The sequence below is a fragment of the Solanum pennellii genome, chromosome 12 (genome assembly GCF_001406875.1).
Source record: "Solanum pennellii chromosome 12, SPENNV200".
NCBI classification, from domain to species: Eukaryota; Viridiplantae; Streptophyta; class Magnoliopsida; order Solanales; family Solanaceae; genus Solanum; species Solanum pennellii.
Genome location: NC_028648.1, coordinates 11,853,477 through 11,870,587, shown reverse-complemented (window position 1 = coordinate 11,870,587; position 17,111 = coordinate 11,853,477). Strand labels below are relative to the sequence as shown.

General features: G+C 33.9%; 1 protein-coding gene across 5 annotated transcripts; it reads right to left on the bottom strand.

Moving 5' to 3' along the window:
* Positions 1-3,033: 3,033 nt before the first annotated feature.
* LOC107007223 (serine carboxypeptidase-like 7) lies at positions 3,034-16,643 on the bottom strand. Of its 5 annotated transcripts, none has more exons than XM_027913373.1 (15): positions 16,396-16,643; positions 16,172-16,317; positions 15,469-15,545; positions 15,257-15,379; positions 14,903-15,005; positions 13,879-13,916; positions 4,890-4,991; positions 4,693-4,779; positions 4,460-4,612; positions 4,184-4,269; positions 3,994-4,083; positions 3,765-3,878; positions 3,641-3,686; positions 3,387-3,510; positions 3,034-3,290 (listed from the first exon to the last, which is right to left on the bottom strand). In XM_027913373.1, the coding sequence occupies exons 1-14, from the start codon at positions 16,572-16,574 to the stop codon at positions 3,427-3,429; spliced, it is 1,428 nt and encodes a 475-aa protein (XP_027769174.1). In that variant the 5' UTR covers positions 16,575-16,643; the 3' UTR covers positions 3,034-3,290; positions 3,387-3,426. The 5 variants fall into 5 exon arrangements, 2 of the variants coding, with proteins under 2 accessions (XP_027769174.1, XP_015061233.1); XM_015205747.2 differs by having other exon boundaries at positions 3,994-4,112; positions 4,184-4,255; positions 16,396-16,641; XR_003575467.1 differs by lacking the exon at positions 3,641-3,686 and having other exon boundaries at positions 3,994-4,112; positions 4,184-4,255; positions 16,396-16,642.
* Positions 16,644-17,111: the final 468 nt, after the last annotated feature.

Sequence of the window (17,111 nt, the reverse complement as noted above, 5' to 3'; positions counted from 1 at the left end):
CATTATTTTCATGTTAATGTCATGTTTATGACTAACATTTTGTATACCTCTATTAAACAAAGGCATAAAGGTTCATATTGTACACACTTAAGATTTGATGAATACATTTGAAGATTAAGAAATGCTCTCATATTTTGTCTCCCTATTTCTATTGCTTTCATCTTTTATATTCCTCGTCTTATTTCAGTTTAGTTTTATAATACTTTTAAATATATTTTTACTTATTTTCATCTATAGCAGTTTTGATACTTTATAAGATATTCATATTAGTATTGTTTTTGAAATACTTTTTTAGTCTCGTTCTTTTCTTCTATGCTTTTCTTAGAGTTTTTAAGTCATTGTCTTCTTCATCCTCTATTCTATTCCCCACAATTCCTAAATTTCTACATCGTTATTGTTGAGGATATAATTAACTAATAAAAATGTATGTTCTCTCTAACAACTTAAATTTTTAGATGAGATGGTCACAAACTTCAATTTGATAACCAAGCAAACAAAGGTTCTGGACCACCCAAATTACAAAGAATTTTCACGTGTTTGACCCATAAAAAAGAATCAGGCTTCAAGAAGCCATATTGAGAATGTTCGAAATAAATCAAAACAGAGATTGGTAGAGGCCTAATCTAGCTCTAAAAGGGTTGTTATTATAGTCATGATGATTTTGACCAAGAACCTCATGTAATTAAGTAAAATAATCTGAAAAATAAGGTTGTTCTAGAAAGCAAAAAGAAGATTAATTTTTAATTTTACATTTACAATATCATTTTTAATACACAAAAATATATATAATAGTGGATGTCAGATATTTTTGAGGTCTGATGAGTTGAGTTTTAAGTTGTTTGTTGAATTAAGAAGTTGAAATTTAGTTTTTATTTATGTGCATGATTGTAAATTTTGGAAACATATCAATGTTTTTTATTTACAAGTAGGTGACATCATACACCAATTATGACTTTTTTAATTAAACATTTCTTATTTAATCTCATTTTATATGTCATTCCTTTCTATACATAGCTGGACCATAATAATTGTCATTTTATAAAATTTATACATAAGTTATCATATTTTGTCTATTATACCCTTGATAGAGTAGTTAATTAATCTTGAAAATGTACTCATCATTTATTATAAAGTTGACTTAAGAAAACAATAAATAAATATGAAAGGATAAAGTTACATTATTTCTTAATGCGAGTGCAAAATAAAAAGGTAACATATAAAATGAGTCGAAATAAGAAAACAACTTGAATAAGGAGTTGAAACACATTCCAAATAATGTGTTTATTGTTGAATTAAATGAAAACATGCTGATTTTTTTATCTTAGAGAAATCCTTCCAATTACTAGTTTAAATTATTTAAGTGAAAATGATATTGATAACGGCTTTGACTATATTGTTTATCATTAATGAGTTTGTTTTCTTATAAAAAAATATGAACAACAAATCAGTAAGAACAGTTTTTATATTGTTGAGAATGGACAATTCAATTTATATCCTTGGTCTTGGAGATTAGATGTTTACCATAATAAGTTGCTTGAAAATATTTAAGTTACCTAATATATATTAGGGAAACTTTCATATGTAGCCACTTAAAAATAATTTTACTCTCAATAGCTATAATTTGATAATTACAATTTGTAGCTACATGTTATATGGAGGAGAGAGGCGAGCGAGACTGGGAGAAAGAGGAGAGAGGCGAGAGACAGAGGGAAAAGAGTGGAAGAAAGGTGAATTGTATATGTATATTGGTTAGATAATTGTATATTATATATATGTATTTGTATATATTGAAAAATTTTGGGAGAGGGAGGAGAGAGAGAAAGGAGAGAGGCGAGCGAGATCGAGAGAGGGGAGAGAGAGACGAGAGAGAGCAGAGAATAGGAGAGAGGTGAATTGTATATGTATATAATTGTATATAAATGTATATTATACATACACATTTGTATAAATGGCAAGCGAGATTGGGAGAGGGAGGAAAGAGGCGAGCGAGATTGAGAGAGGGAGGAGAGAGGCGAGCGAGAGAGTGGAAGAGAAGTGAATTGTACATGTATATAGGTTAAAAAATTGTATATTATACATATTTGTATATCCTTGTGAATTATACATATACAAACATGACTAATTATACAAACTCGAAGTCAGCCCACGTAATTAATGTATAATGTTAATCACGAGTGGTAATTATAGCAAACTATAGCTATGATGAGTAATTAAATAGTATAAGTTTGCTTAGCCGCATAATTTTTCCTAAATATTACTCCCTCTATCCTAATTTATCTAACATATTTCGTTTTTCCGAGAGTCAAATAGTTTAAGCTAGATCGAGATTTTCACATGAAATTTTCAAAATGTTTAAGCTAAAATTTATATATTTGTAAACTAATAAAAGGTGCTATAAGTCGAGATAAGTGACGATTCAAAACATTTGAAAGATGTGTAATAATAATGGTCAAAAAGTCTTGTTTGAATCTCGAAATTCAAAATATGTCGCAGAGTAAAAATTAGGAGGATTCCTTTGTTATTCAAGAGTTACGCAGATATAGTTGTTTGTGTTTCGAATTCTATTCCTAGAAATTTGAGGTGGAAATCAATTGCTAAAAATCTGGCAAAAGAATATTGCAAATGAAATTTTTATGTCATCAAGAAATAAGGTGAAAATATTTTTATTATGTAGAGCATATGTGTGTGTATTTATATAAATGTAATCATATAGTTTAAATTCATATTTCAAAGTTAACAAGATATACTGATTTTTCAATTCAAATTTAATGCATTTTTTCCTTTTGAATTCAGTTTGCAAATATAATGACTCAGTGATTACAATGCTGAATTATGAAATTGAAGCCTAAAGGATAGAGTCACAATCTAGATTCGTTGACAAAAAACTTATCAGTTTAGAAAAGAGTTTGCAAAGAATGAATAAAGGCCTGTTATACAAATCATGTAGCATAGCATATTTTGTTTACGAAGGTGATGGATAGTGTTTCCTAAAAAAAATTGAGAAAAAAATAGCTAGATGGAATATTATCAAGATTTTGTAAAAATTTTTGTATTATGATAATTGTGAAATACATAGGTGTAGTGTGATTTATAAATTTGTTGCAAAAAGATTTCCTAGTCATATTGGTTGTGATGTTTTAGCCGTTACATATACTAATTTCATATACTAAATAATACCTCATATAACACATGGATTATTTCTTCTAATACACTTTACCAGACGAGCCCAAGAGTCTATAACAAAGAAGTTGCCTCCTTGTGATCCAATGGTGAAACAAGCTTCCTAGAAACTGGGTAAACATACATAGGTTGGTGAGTCAAAAAGCTCAAAAACATCAAATATTTCAATAAGACAAGAAAGGGAAGAAGAAGATCCAGCAACTAACCAGCATAATCTATTTCAGTTATCAGTATTCTTGAGAAGACCTATAGTTGTTTGTAAGATATCCATTTTGTAAGCATGGTTAGACATTCTAAAGGTTTCCAAAGAGGAGCGACATGGCCCGATCCCTGATAAAGAAGGCATACAGTACAACTTCACACACTTAATCCACCGACAACCATGAAGGAACTCGTAATTGGAAGATTAAAAGAGAGTTTATGAGAAGAATTGAAGTGAAAGTGAAGTAAAGTAACATACCTTCACGGTAGCAAATGTCAAATTATTAGAGTAAGTCTTCGTGTAGCTACAGAACATTGGAAAAGAAGATGAAACAACTTAAACCTTTACGTGACAAACAAAGGAAAAACATTTGGTTACCTACCCAGCAACTTGGCCATTTACAATCCATTTTCGCCAATTATCAATAACTGAGTAGTTTAGTGATTCAATCCATGCTTCAGTTGAAATAAAAGGAATAGTCAAATCATGATCACCACTGCAATTCCATATGTATGTGATTCAGTACATGATAATGACATGGAAATGCCCAGCAATAGATAAGATCATGAGATTTGTTTTTTTGCAAATATAACACAATGTAGTTGTGATACCTGTATATAAGTGACCTATAACCTTTGGCGCTAAGATTGGCGTGATATGGTACAACATTGTAGACATTGTATGTGAAAGATAAGTCTCCCCTGCATCGTGTCCAATTTTCAATGGTTCCCTAAAATTGAACTTTTGAATTACTAATCACTTCGTTTAACGTGTATGCTTTTATCAAGACAGTTGATAAACCTTTCGAACATGAAGAGCCTCTTGAACACTATCATCATTGGCCCAATGAACAGAAAGCTTGCGCCAATCCTCCTACATAAACAAATCTGATTCAAGTTATTATTGTACGCATAAAATATTCATATGGAAGATTTGTATACCTCCACTACATTTGTATGCAATATTGAATATACAAGGAACCAAACCAAAAAATATATATATATATCTAAAACTATAGAAAAAGATTTTAGAATGTAGTTTAATATCAAAATGAAACTACGGATAATGAACACTTACAAGACATTTAACTCCGGGAAGCACCATTGAATTCTCGAGTTTGTGGAGCTTCGCATAAAGAGATGTTTTGCGGCCAACTGATCTGTATCTCTTTAGCGAAACACTGTCACAAAGAGGCTCTAGAATGTGTTCTTTATTTATTCCCTCGCATAACTGTAAGTTCATGGCTTGTATTAATTTTCATTTGAAATGAGGAAAATTGTGGGCTGCATGAAAAATGAAACAGTGTGAACCTTATTGAATGTCCGAACGTTATTAGAACAAGCTGAATTGTTCGTAGCTATATTCTGATATTCTCCTTTACAGTTGGACACTAACGCCTACAAAGAACACACAAAATCAAAAAGTTGAATGGAAATGCAATAACAAGAAAGAAAGTGATGAAGAAATTGTCGTGTGAAGTTCAAAGCAAAAATAGGTATAGGTTTACCTTGTACAGGTCATCCGATAAAAGTCCCATACCATGCGCAAATGGGATCCTATAGTTCAATTCATCTGGATTAATTGTCAAAGGATTTCCAAGTATGTAACCCTACAATTTATTTCAAGTATGAATTGGCATCAATAATACAACTCATCTCATGTTATATGCTTTATAAAAATAGCATATAGTGCAATTTACAGATAGCGTACCCATTGTGGTTAAGTGCAATTCACAAATAACATGTCCATTTGTGGTTAACATAGACAGAGAGTCCCGCACATACAATTCTAACGTCCTTGATATTTTCTTACTTCATTGCCTTGTCATATGCACGTAAGCTTGGCTTGGAAATAGTTAGTTGTAATGTTGTATGCATGCAAGGGAGTAGTTTGCTTATCTCATGTGAATTTCAGGGCTAAGTTGCTCGGACTCGGGTATGAATCCAGAGGTCGGATCCTCTATGATCTAAATTTTAAGATTCGGGAATATGAATTCATGTATGGATACGGGTGTGGGGTTCATCTTAAAATAATTTCAATCTAAAATAGAGTTATAAAACCTAATTATGAGATATTATATGAAAAACTTGAGGAGAAATATTGATCAAGAGCAGGGGCGGCTCAATGTAATTGGAGGCCTAAAGTGAAATTTCAATTCGCGGCCTAAATATAAATATACTTCATTTACGTATTTATTTTTAAAAAATTTACTATTAAGATGAAAATTATTAGTACTTAATATTATTTTTTCAGTTACTAGTTTTAGGTAAGATTTTATTAAAATCAACATTGAAAACATCTTTAAGTGAAACAATTATTATATGTATTGTTAACATAATGATACAAGTAATAAGTTGATAAATATTAAATAAAGATAAGAGTTAGAACCATAGAATTTGACTCAAAAAGTTGATGACTTGGTATAACCTCATTTTAATATGCTTAGAGTAATGCTTGAAACTAAAATTTGAAGAAAAAAAATTGTACTTTGTAACACTTTTCACTGTTAGTTCTCATTTTTAACAAAGTACAAAAGATATTAAAGTGGAAAAAATAATTTATTTTTAAATAAATTATACTTTTTATTATAAATAATTAATTTTTTTATAAAAATTTTAAACACATAATTTATTCTTAACAAAAATTTGAGGCCCCCGAAATTTGGGGGCCTAAGGCGAAGGCCTTATTATTTAATGCATAAAGCCGACAATGATCAAGAGAACCCCGAATGGATATAAAAGGAAAGAAAGTGGCAATAGAAATTCATAAATACAAGGTATTTCATTTTCTTCAGTTTCACCTTACTTCTTGTTTTGAATATAGAATTCATCAAAACTGTCTGATATTTCTCCATCGAATTCGGTCAAAGTACCCAAAACTAATTGACCAGATCGGGTATGGATTCCACACCCACATCGTGTCGACACGAGTGCTGCACCCAAAGTGAAGAGTTCGAGCAACTTAGTTTCGCGGTGCTACATCCAAATCAAATTGCGTAACCGCATAACATGAAGACGTTATTAAAAAAGTAAGTTCCTTCTCTTACTAATGTGACAACAAAATAAGGAAGCAGAGGTAGGTCGAAGAAGTATCAGGGCAGTGTTTTGGGAAGCGAGAAGCGGAAAAAAGCGACGAGGGCTTGCTTCACAGAAGCGAGAAGCGTGAAGCGAAGCGCGCGCTTTTTTTAAAAAAAGCGACATTTAGTATAAAAATAAAAAAATATTAAATAACTAAATAGAGGTAATATAGTCTTAGATTGAAAGAAATTACATAGGCAAAAATACTCATAAGTCATAACATATAAAGCAAAAAATCAAAAACATAATTAAATCACAAAGATTCAAACTCCTATTCTTCAACAAGGCTGCTAGACTGATCACAATAAAAAAAAAAGCAAAAGAATTGAAAAAAAAACAGAGGAGGCAGCAGTCAGTAATTAGAAACAGAGCAGGCAGCAGAGATGAAGAAAAGAAGAGAAGAAGAAGAAAAAACTAGAGTAGTCGAAACTCAGAGAGATGAAGAGATGAAGCACAGGCGAAGATTGTATATTTCAGGAGAAAAGAAACTCATAGAGATGAACTAATAAACATTAGCTAAAAAAGAGATGAACAAAAAGTTACCTGCAGTCGCGGTCGAGCTTGAAGAGAGAGGCAGCCTCAGTCGAGATCGTCAGGAGAGAAAGAAGGGAAAGAAGTATTGTGAACGAAAAGTCGCGAGGAGAGAAAGAAGGGAAAGAGACGTGAAAGAAGAGTCGTGAGGAGAGAGAAGGTTATATTTCAGATTATTTTTTTCAAAAAAAACCTATTTTTTAAAAAAAAAAAAACCTAATTGTCGCTTTTTTTTATAAAAAGCGCGCTTTATTGCACTTTTGCCTTAGGGTCGCTTCTCGCTTCTTCATCTAAAGCAAGAGCTTTTTTCAGATCGCCTCGCCTCAAGATAAAAAAGCGCACAAGGGTCGCCTCGCTTTGAAGCGCGCTTTTCACAACACTGTATCAGGGAGAGGTTAGGACATGACCTTGTATGGGAGGATGTGGAGGCCATGTATTTGGGTAGAAGGTTAGTAAGTAGTGTAGTATTGTCTTGCTTAGGGTGATTGGTGTTTGCCATTGTACTAGTGGTAATATTATACTTATTGTTTTGTACATTTATCATTGCTTATTATTTTATTCAATAATCTATCCTCGTATGTTGTTTATTGTATTTCACTTATCGCACTATTTTCTTGTTACTTGCTATATTTTCTTCAGTGTCTCCTTTGTACCTTAATTTGCTACATGAGTCAAGGGTCTTTCGAGAATAGTTTCTCTACCTCCACAAGGTAGTGGGTAAGGTTTGCGAGACCCCACTTATAGAATTTCACTAAGTATGTTGTTGTATAAGAAGCATACACTGAAAAATGCAGAAACTAGTGGCTGAGAAGGCTGCAATCATCAAGGACCTCGTTTATTAAAGGTTGAGCTTCCGCTACATATACTTGAGGCATATATTGCATGTTAGAGATTGCAGCATTGCCGCTGGTATATGTTGGGCCGCTTGGTATTTTTGGGTAAGCGAGGTGGTTTGGGTTAGTGGAGTAGTTTGGTTCAGTGAGTTAGTTTGGATGGCTAGAGTTTAGGTAAGTGAAGTTTGGGATGCCATCTAAGGTAGTGAAGGGTAAAGGGTTGGCTTGTTGCGAATAGTTTTGTGGAAAGTTAGGTTGTTGAGGGTTGGTGGATTGTTTGGAAGTAGTTGGATTGGTCTTGTGAAGGGAGAGGTTTGGTGAAAAGTATTGAGGAGTAAGAGTCAACATGTGGAAATAAAGGAGAATAGTTGTGTTTGTTCCATGCTCGAAAAGCGGTGTGGTCAAGGTGATGTACAAATTGGTGATGTTTCAAAGTCGATCAATCTCACTTTGCATATTGGCCATTTTTTGCATCAAATAGGCAATGTGTTCATCATAAAGGATTGGATCTCTTCCTTTCTAAGCCTAAGGTTCATCTCTCAGGAAAGTGACAAGTCCCAAACCATTTTGATCAGATGCACCCGAATCATTTATGTATGTGGATGCACGTGCTTTTGATCTCGTGAAGTATGGGTGATTCGTCAATTCATAGTCAATGCAAATCAACCTTTGGGGGGAAACACATCAAAAGGAAGAAAACCTTCAAAAAGAGAGAAATATCATTATAAAGTAGGTAATTGTTGCTTCACTAACACTAATAATTGGGCAAATAAATAAAGAAGAAACATGTATCATGTAGCAAGTAAATCACAAAACAAAAGAAAATGTATCCTAATATGCCAGGGACCTCTTTTTTGCCAGAGGTGGGCCTAAATGTCAAACATAACGGAATTATGATTAGATTAATTCGAGCCATTAATTTGTGACAACTCCAGTTTGGAAAACAAAATACCAAGTTTTCATTCAATACGAATAAAAGATTACAACGAAGAGGGAATAAACGAAAAATACATAAAAAGATGACATAATATAAAGAAAAATCTAAAACTTGGCCTAAATCTTGCACTCAATCACGTTGGTGGAGGAAGTGAAGATGAAACTCCAACGTTGCTAGGCCTTGCTCCCACATTGTTCAAATATTGCATTATATTTTCCATTCGAGCCCACATTTCTAGAGTAACTATTTTGGTTCCAAGATGAAAGTTTCTTCACCAAATCGTCGTCCCAACATCCTCAAAACCTTGCTCACCTTCTGGACTTATGTTATTGCGATCTTCTCGAAGCCATACTTGATATTCTGGAAATTCTCTTTCTAGTCCATTTTCTATATCTATCATGATGATATTGTCTCGTTCATGAAGAATCTCTCTAGCTCTATGGACTTCAAAGTTTCATCCAAAAGACAATTGCAGAAATCATGTTTGCTCGAAGAGGGTTATGCCTGGCAAAACTGTTATTGCACGTGCACCGAGCATATGGTTGAACACCTTTCAACCCAATAAGTTCGATATAATAAAACTTTACGCATCTTATATAGGCAGGGGAACGTGAGATTAATGCATATTTCCAATGAATTAGGTCACTAGTGCGGAAGGCTAGGAACTCACACCAGCCATTGGTACCAATTGGAGACACAAATTGTCTCATCTTGTCGTAAAAAATGTTAATTTGATTGTGTTACTAAAGCATGTCATCCACGTTTTTACGTTGGTAAAAATGTTCCATTGCCCACATTTATAAAAGAAGATTGCAACCTTCAAAGAAATGTGTTTCCCCTCTTTTACATTTTTCAAGAGATCGAAATGTTTCTCCTAAAATCATAGGAACCAAAGTGAGTTCTTCGCCATCTACACCTTTGAAAAGTACTCGAGCCACAGAACATATGCACCATATGCACGTGCTAATATATCCATATTCTCGTGGAAATACCAAAATCTCTAGTACAACCACAGCAAAGGCAATAGGACGCCTACCTTGCCAATCAACATAAGTGCAGGTTAATTTTTTCCTGAACAATTTATAACTATTTGAGCTTTCATATAAGTAATCCAAAGAAACCCAATTATGTTTGAAGCATCGTAGTTTCTTGTTGCTATTCAATCCCAAGTAGCGAAGGAATTTCTTCCCCAATTGACTGTGTGGAATAATATGACATCTTCCTTGATGTTTCAAACTGGTGAAATAGCGGATTTCCTCCAATATAGGTGTTACTTCAAACTCTTTGAATGCGAACACAACACGGTCTGGATCTCAAAACTGAATAAATGATCTAATCACATTGTTTGTCGGGGGTGATCTTAAATAGCATAAGAAGGAACCCCGACCTTCTTGCAATCGCTAGTTTTTCACTTGGATTGAAATTTTTCCACCATGTCCTCAAGGGGAAACCCTCAACCATCCTAATTTTGGGCACTTGAGGGCACTAATTCTATCCTACAATACAAATCAAAACAAAATGAGCACATAATTGTGCAACGTGATAACGATAGACATCCAAGCCTAATGTTGACATAGTGAGTTTGGAAAATTATGTGTTCATTTTATTTTGATTTGTATTACGGGATTGATTCAGTACCCCAAGCGCCCAAAATTCATATGATCGAAGGTTTCCCGCACAAATTGAGGACATGGTGGGAAAATTTTAATCCAAGTAAAAAACTAGCGATCGCAAGAAGGTTGGGGTTCCTCCCTATGTTATTCAAGATTACCCCAGACAAACATGTGATTGGAACATTAATTCAATTTTGGGATCCAGATTGTGTTGTGTTCGCATTTCAAGACTTTGAACTAACACCTACATTGGAGGATATCCGATATTTCACCAGTTTGAAATATCAAAGAAGATGTCAAATTATTCCACATAGTCAATAAGGAAAGAAAATCCTTCGCTAGGACTGAATAACGACAAAAAACTTTGATGCTTCGAACATAAATTAGGTTTCTTTAGATTACTTATATGAAAGGTATGGATGCCCGAATAGTTATAAATTGTTCAGGAGAATTCTATTGCACTTATGTTCATTGGTAAACTAGGTGTCGTATTGTATTTGTTGTAGCTTTACTAGGGATTTTGGTATTTCTACGAGAACATGGATATATTAGCACTTGAATATATTTTGTGGCTGGAGTACTTTCCGAAGGAGTAGATGGCGTACAACTCACTTTGGTTCCCATGATTTCAGTATAAATATTTTGAGCTCTTGGAAAATGTAAAAGAGGAAACGCAAACTTCTTTGAAGGGTGCAATCTTCTTTTACAACTGTGGGCAATGGAACATTTTTACCAACGTAAAAACATGGATGACATATGCTTTCGTAACACAAATTAGATTAAGATTTTTCACGACAGGATGAGACGATTTGTCTCTGATTGGTACTAATGACTAGTGAGAGTTACCTGGTCTACCGCACTAATGACCGAATTCAGTAGAAATATTCATTACTTTCACATTTCCCTACCTATATAAGATGCAGAAGGTTTTACTATATCAAACTTATTGGGTTGAAAGGTCTCCCGCCATATGGAGCCATATGCTCCCGTGCGCATGCTTCAACAGTTTTGTCAGTCACAAGTAATTTCTCTTCGAGCAAACATGAGGTTTTTGAAATTTTCTTTTGGACCAAACCTTGAAGTCCTAGAGCTAGAGAGATTCTTCATGAATGGACAATATCATCACGATAGATATAGGAAATAGGCCAGAAAGAGAAATTCCAGAATATCCAGTCCCAAACCCTTCTTGAAAACCATCTTCACAAAAAATATCATCGACTCTCCTCCTCCACCATCATCACCAATCAACAACAACCAACTTGCCAAGGTTCTCTTTGAGTATTCCCCAGAAATTCTTTACAAGCCCCAAATGTTATATGTCGATGACACAGGGGTCTCCCATTGTGCATATCCAATTGATGAGATCACTATCACTTAGGGGGGATCTCTAGTCTCTACTGTAGCAGAAATCTTTGGTGACAAAGTGGGTTCGCGTAGTAGGGATGACACAAATCTTGAAATAGGTGCTAGGGGACAGGGGTAAGTTGACATATCTTGTACTCAGAACGACGATGACACTCCCATTGTCACACTAATTCCCAAAAGTTCAAGGTCACGACTTAAGAAAGTGCCAGGTAAACCAGTTGTTACTCCCATGGATGAATCACCAGAAAAAGTGCATCCTTCTGTTGCGGTGTATGTACGTGTTACTCGCTCCACTCAGAAGATTCCTCACAGAGGCCTTGAACTCTTAGTCGCTAAAACTCCTCGCTCCGTAAAAGGTAACTTTTCGCCTCCTATAGATCCCATTATAATTGATGAGTTGTCTCACTCAAAGAAAACTCGTAAGGGTAAGCATAAGAGGGTTGACTCATCAAATAAGAGACAGGCTAGACCTAAGGTAAAAAGAAGGGCTTCTGAATATAGGGGTTTAGTAGATGAAAATTATGATGAAGTTGGAAATCAAAAGACTGAAACAAACAGGGGAACAACAGATTTAGGGGGAAATACTGACCTTATTGAAGAATGTCTGGATGTACATACAAGTAGGGTCATAAACTTTGCTAAAGAAGGGTCATAAGGGGTCGTGTAATCTCTGGGTTTGGTGGTGATGAAATGAAAGAATTATTGCTTATCCTGCAAGTGCAGGGTTGGACAAACCTGTTTCTTCAGGGAAAAACAGAAAGAAAATGGGTAGGGCAGAAACAAGACAATTCTACACATGCATCAGGCACAACTAACTCAATCTTTAGTTTTGTGAATGGAAAGACTATGGTTCTCAAGCCTGATGTTATTTCTCAGATTTTGGGCATTCCTAACTTAGCTTGGTGTCACTATGTGAATAGAGAATGACCACCACTGGATGGTCTACCAAGTGCTCTTGACATTTTCGAAAGTTTTCTAATGATCCTACTCTCAAGGTACATTGTCGTGTTTATAAGAGTGTTATGCAACCTTTGCACTAGCTTCTTTTTGATGTGGTTCACAAGATCATTCTGCCTAGAAAGGAGAAAAAAACAGAAGCTTCTTACTTAGATCTTACAATCATTTTTTTACAAAGACTTAGATGTTACAATCATGGAACTATTACTTTCTAGACATCCCATTAATTTACCTCAGCTTATGTTGTGTCATATGCATCATATCTGTATTAAGATCATAAGTTGCATGGTCTAGGTTATGGGTTTTGGTTGGATGAATTATTTGAGGGTTAGGATGTTCCAGATAAAGCATGGCAAGAGCAAACCATCTCGGATGTTCTTGGTGATCTTAATCAGGTTGTTGTTCTTGCTCTTTAAAGAGGTGCAAATGGTCCTTTGCAAGGTTGAGGTCTCAGCTAGCTGACAAGGAAAAGGAAATAGAAGCTCTCAGAGTGTCACATACTGCTACAGTTGCTGCGATGCATCTATCTTTTAAGGCTAAAGAAGTTGAGTCAATTGCTGAGAATGAACGATTGAAGAGTGAGTTGCTCCAAACTAAAGCATCTTTGTTGATCGTCCACTTGACTAATTCAACTCATCTAAACGGTATCTTTGATATGCTGCAAACAAACCATTCCTCCGTGGCTGGTTCTTCCTCCAAACATGTCGTAAGATCCCTTTTGTTAATGTTGGACTTCTACCCTCAAGCTACTGGTTTAGATAGTGAATATCGAAGTGCAAAAATAGGAAATAAGTATTTTAACTTACACAAGGAAAGAATCAATCTAATTAATTCAGACTAATCCTAAATAATAGTCTCATTTACAACATTCTTAACAGGCATATTGGCAAACCACATAAATTTTGTTTTTCTTGTTCATAAGATTCAATTTTCATTTTGTTCTTCTTTTGGCCCATGATTTGCTCCCTGTCTATTTCCTGACTATAACTCTAGTGTTCAAGCTTGTTTGATTGCACAAGTTGAGTGAGAAAATTTGGCAAAAAAAAGGTTTTTAATCAGCCACATTCATGTGGTAGGAAAATATGCCTATCTAAGTCACTTAGTGGCACCCCCTCGTCAATGTACATGTGTACACACACAACATATGTCTAATGCAGTAGCGAAAGACTTCAAAATCACAAACCTTGAGATTAATCATTGGCTTGGTCTTCGCATCATTCCCTGCATGATAAAAACTTTTAATGAATGTCAAAAGTAGAATTTTGTGTAGAGGAGGGAACATTGAGCTCTTTATAATACATGCATATACATAGACAAACATTTGAAAGGAGTATAATTTTTTTATAGCAATCCATTGTGCAAAATTTTTGGGATGAAGAACCTACATCGATGTTAAATAAAAGAAAACTAAGAGATCACATATTGATTCCACCGCTTACTGTCACTACTATAACTTTTATAAGTTAAATGCTGTAAAAGCTAAAATTCATGAACGCTGTGAATTTAAAGTATAACACCACAACTGCAAATGTAATGCAGCAACAATAATATTTTGTGACAACTCTATGATTTTTGTCATTCCTATTATTTACCTTAAAACATTTGAAGTAGCAAAATTTACTGATACGATAAATATCTCGGTCAAGCAATAAATAAAAGATAACTATGCATTTTGTTAGCCCAAGGGTTCGTAATTTATCTGTTACTTTTGATGATAACGACAAATTGAGAAAATAAATTTTGATGGAATTTTTATCTGATGAAATTTACTATTACGACAGGAACTAAAACAGGAGAAATATGATTATCCATGCATTGATCAAAACTTCTACTTTGTTTCACAAACAATTGACTAGCACATGAATGAAACTACAATAGATCACACATGAACTAAATACTATCCACATCTTACTTCTTAGTATCAGATATATAAACTCAGGAAATAAAACAATTGATCCAAATACATAGATCCCTTTTTATATAGGTCCAAACTAACATACAAATCCTAGAGTAGCATTTAGACAAATTTAGTTCATAACTGTAAGACTTTATTTAGTTTTGAACTTCAAAATTTGAGGAGAAATGTTGTAGCATATAATTATTATACAAAATCAAATCTAGAAATGAAACTAGATCAATAAAGAAAAGAATAAAGTTAAATTAAATTCTTGATTGTGAAGTCAAGTGTTCAACCATCAGAAACTTACCATTTGATATAGTTTGAACAACAATTGGAACAGTTGTCCCAGAGTACGAGTCACCCCCAATATATATTGGATTTTGAAGGAACTCTGAATGATTAGCCAACCACTACAGCATTTCAATACAAATATTAGCAAATTAATGCAAAATGTAGAAAAACACTAACGTAGAACAAAAAGATGGAAATTGTTATAAAATCAAATCGTGCATGATTAAAAGCAAAAGCTATTTAATTTCAACTATAATGGAATTTTTTAGAAACCAAATTGTCATTCATCTCACTGATAGAGAAGTAGTAGAACGACTAAAACTCCAAATTCAAGAGCAGAAAGAAACAAAAAGGAAATGAAAGAAATTACCTTCTGAAGAAATTGGTAAGCATGTTCACCAGTTTGTAAATTATCTGTTTGATTTGCCTTTTTAGTTGTTGCATAAGAGAATCCTGTCTTCACTGGCAAATCTAGGAAGATTATGCTTGCCACCTAAACCATTTCATTTGTTGTCATTTCAACAATATAGAATCATTCAAAAATTTATATGTACTTTCTTAAAGAGTAAGGTAAGTGTTCACCTTGGTCCATGAATGGGTATTCAATGATAGAGTAGGTAAACTACCATTATACTCCATATCATCAAAGTGCAGAGGACCTGGATGGTTTACCAAATTGGATTGATTAGTCCTCGCAGCTCTAGTTTTTCAATTATTAACATAATATGTCTCATGCATTAAAATAAACACATCTTTTAGTTCTAGAAAGAGACAACAACAACATAACCAGTGTATTTCCACAGAATTGGGACTGCGGAGGATAGAATGTATGCAGACCTTATCTTTACCTCACACATGAGGTAAAGAGGCTGTTTTTAATAGACTTTCGGCTCAAGACAAAAATAAACTAAAAAGTACAAGAGACAATAGGTAGTAAACGTAACAACAAATAGTAGCAGAACCGTACTACAACCAAATACTACTACCAACGAACTACCGAAAACAACAGATATCAACAAATCGAAGAAGAAGAAACTACAAGCATAGCACTAAGACTACTAATAAGAAGCACCAACACAATGCACTCCTAGCTACTAGCACGGACACACTCTTACCTACTACTTTTTAATCTTAATTCATATCCTCCAAACCTCATAACGGATTAAAAAATCAAACCTCTCGGACCACACTGAAGAAAAGGGCTAAAAAAAAATTCCAGAGTAAATAAAATTAAAAAGTGAATACTACAACTATTACTAATACATATTATGATAAAGTATGTTACCAAATTCCATAGTCAATCCTTCAAGTGAAGAGCAACCAGGTCCACCGGTTATCCATAGTATAAGCGGGTCGGTTTCAGGATCCGACTCTGACTTCACAAAATAATAAAACAGCTGCACTTCTTCACCTTCACCAACTCCTATATATCTATCATATATACAGTAACAACACAAACAAATTAGAAATAAACAACATTCTGTACAAAAAAAAAAAAAAAAACATTACCCAGTATCTAGTTGAAAAGGAAGAAAACCGAAGCCAGGCAAATACTTGACTGAAGAAGTTGATACATCAAAGTGTGGAGATGGAGTTCTGTGCACTGGAAGAAAAAAGAGGTAAATGATAAATAGAGGATACACATATTGTAGATAACTCAACACCAAAATCAGTTTTCCTCCATCCATTTTCCCCTGCAAAACCTTGTGCACTTTCTGGTTTTGAGTACTATACTCTTACTAGCATTTATTATTACGAGTTTCTCGAAACTAGGAAATTTTGACTTGTGAGGAATTGTATTTTCTGAAATTACAGACATATCCTCATAACTTCTATTAAATGTGATCAGGTCCTATAAGTTTATCACTCTACCACCACCCACTTTTATGTCAACTACTCAATTTTTTTAAAATAAAATGATTAAAATGGTCGGAGCCTCCGATGGTTGAGATTATTTGATCCTTGATGTTACTTTCTTAACTGGCTTTAAGTTTTTAGTTTTGAAAATAATTTTTAAATTTTATTGTTTCTTGCCAAGTTCTTTAAAGTTATTGCTCTAAGGGCTCGTTTGGTCATGCGATATAGTATCGTGATATGAAATCATGATATGGTACTATAATATGGAATTATGAGATAAAATCAAAATTTTATGAAATGTTTGTGTTGTATATTTTTTTCATAAATATATGAATCTCATAAGCTGTAAAACTATTAGAATAGCCTCA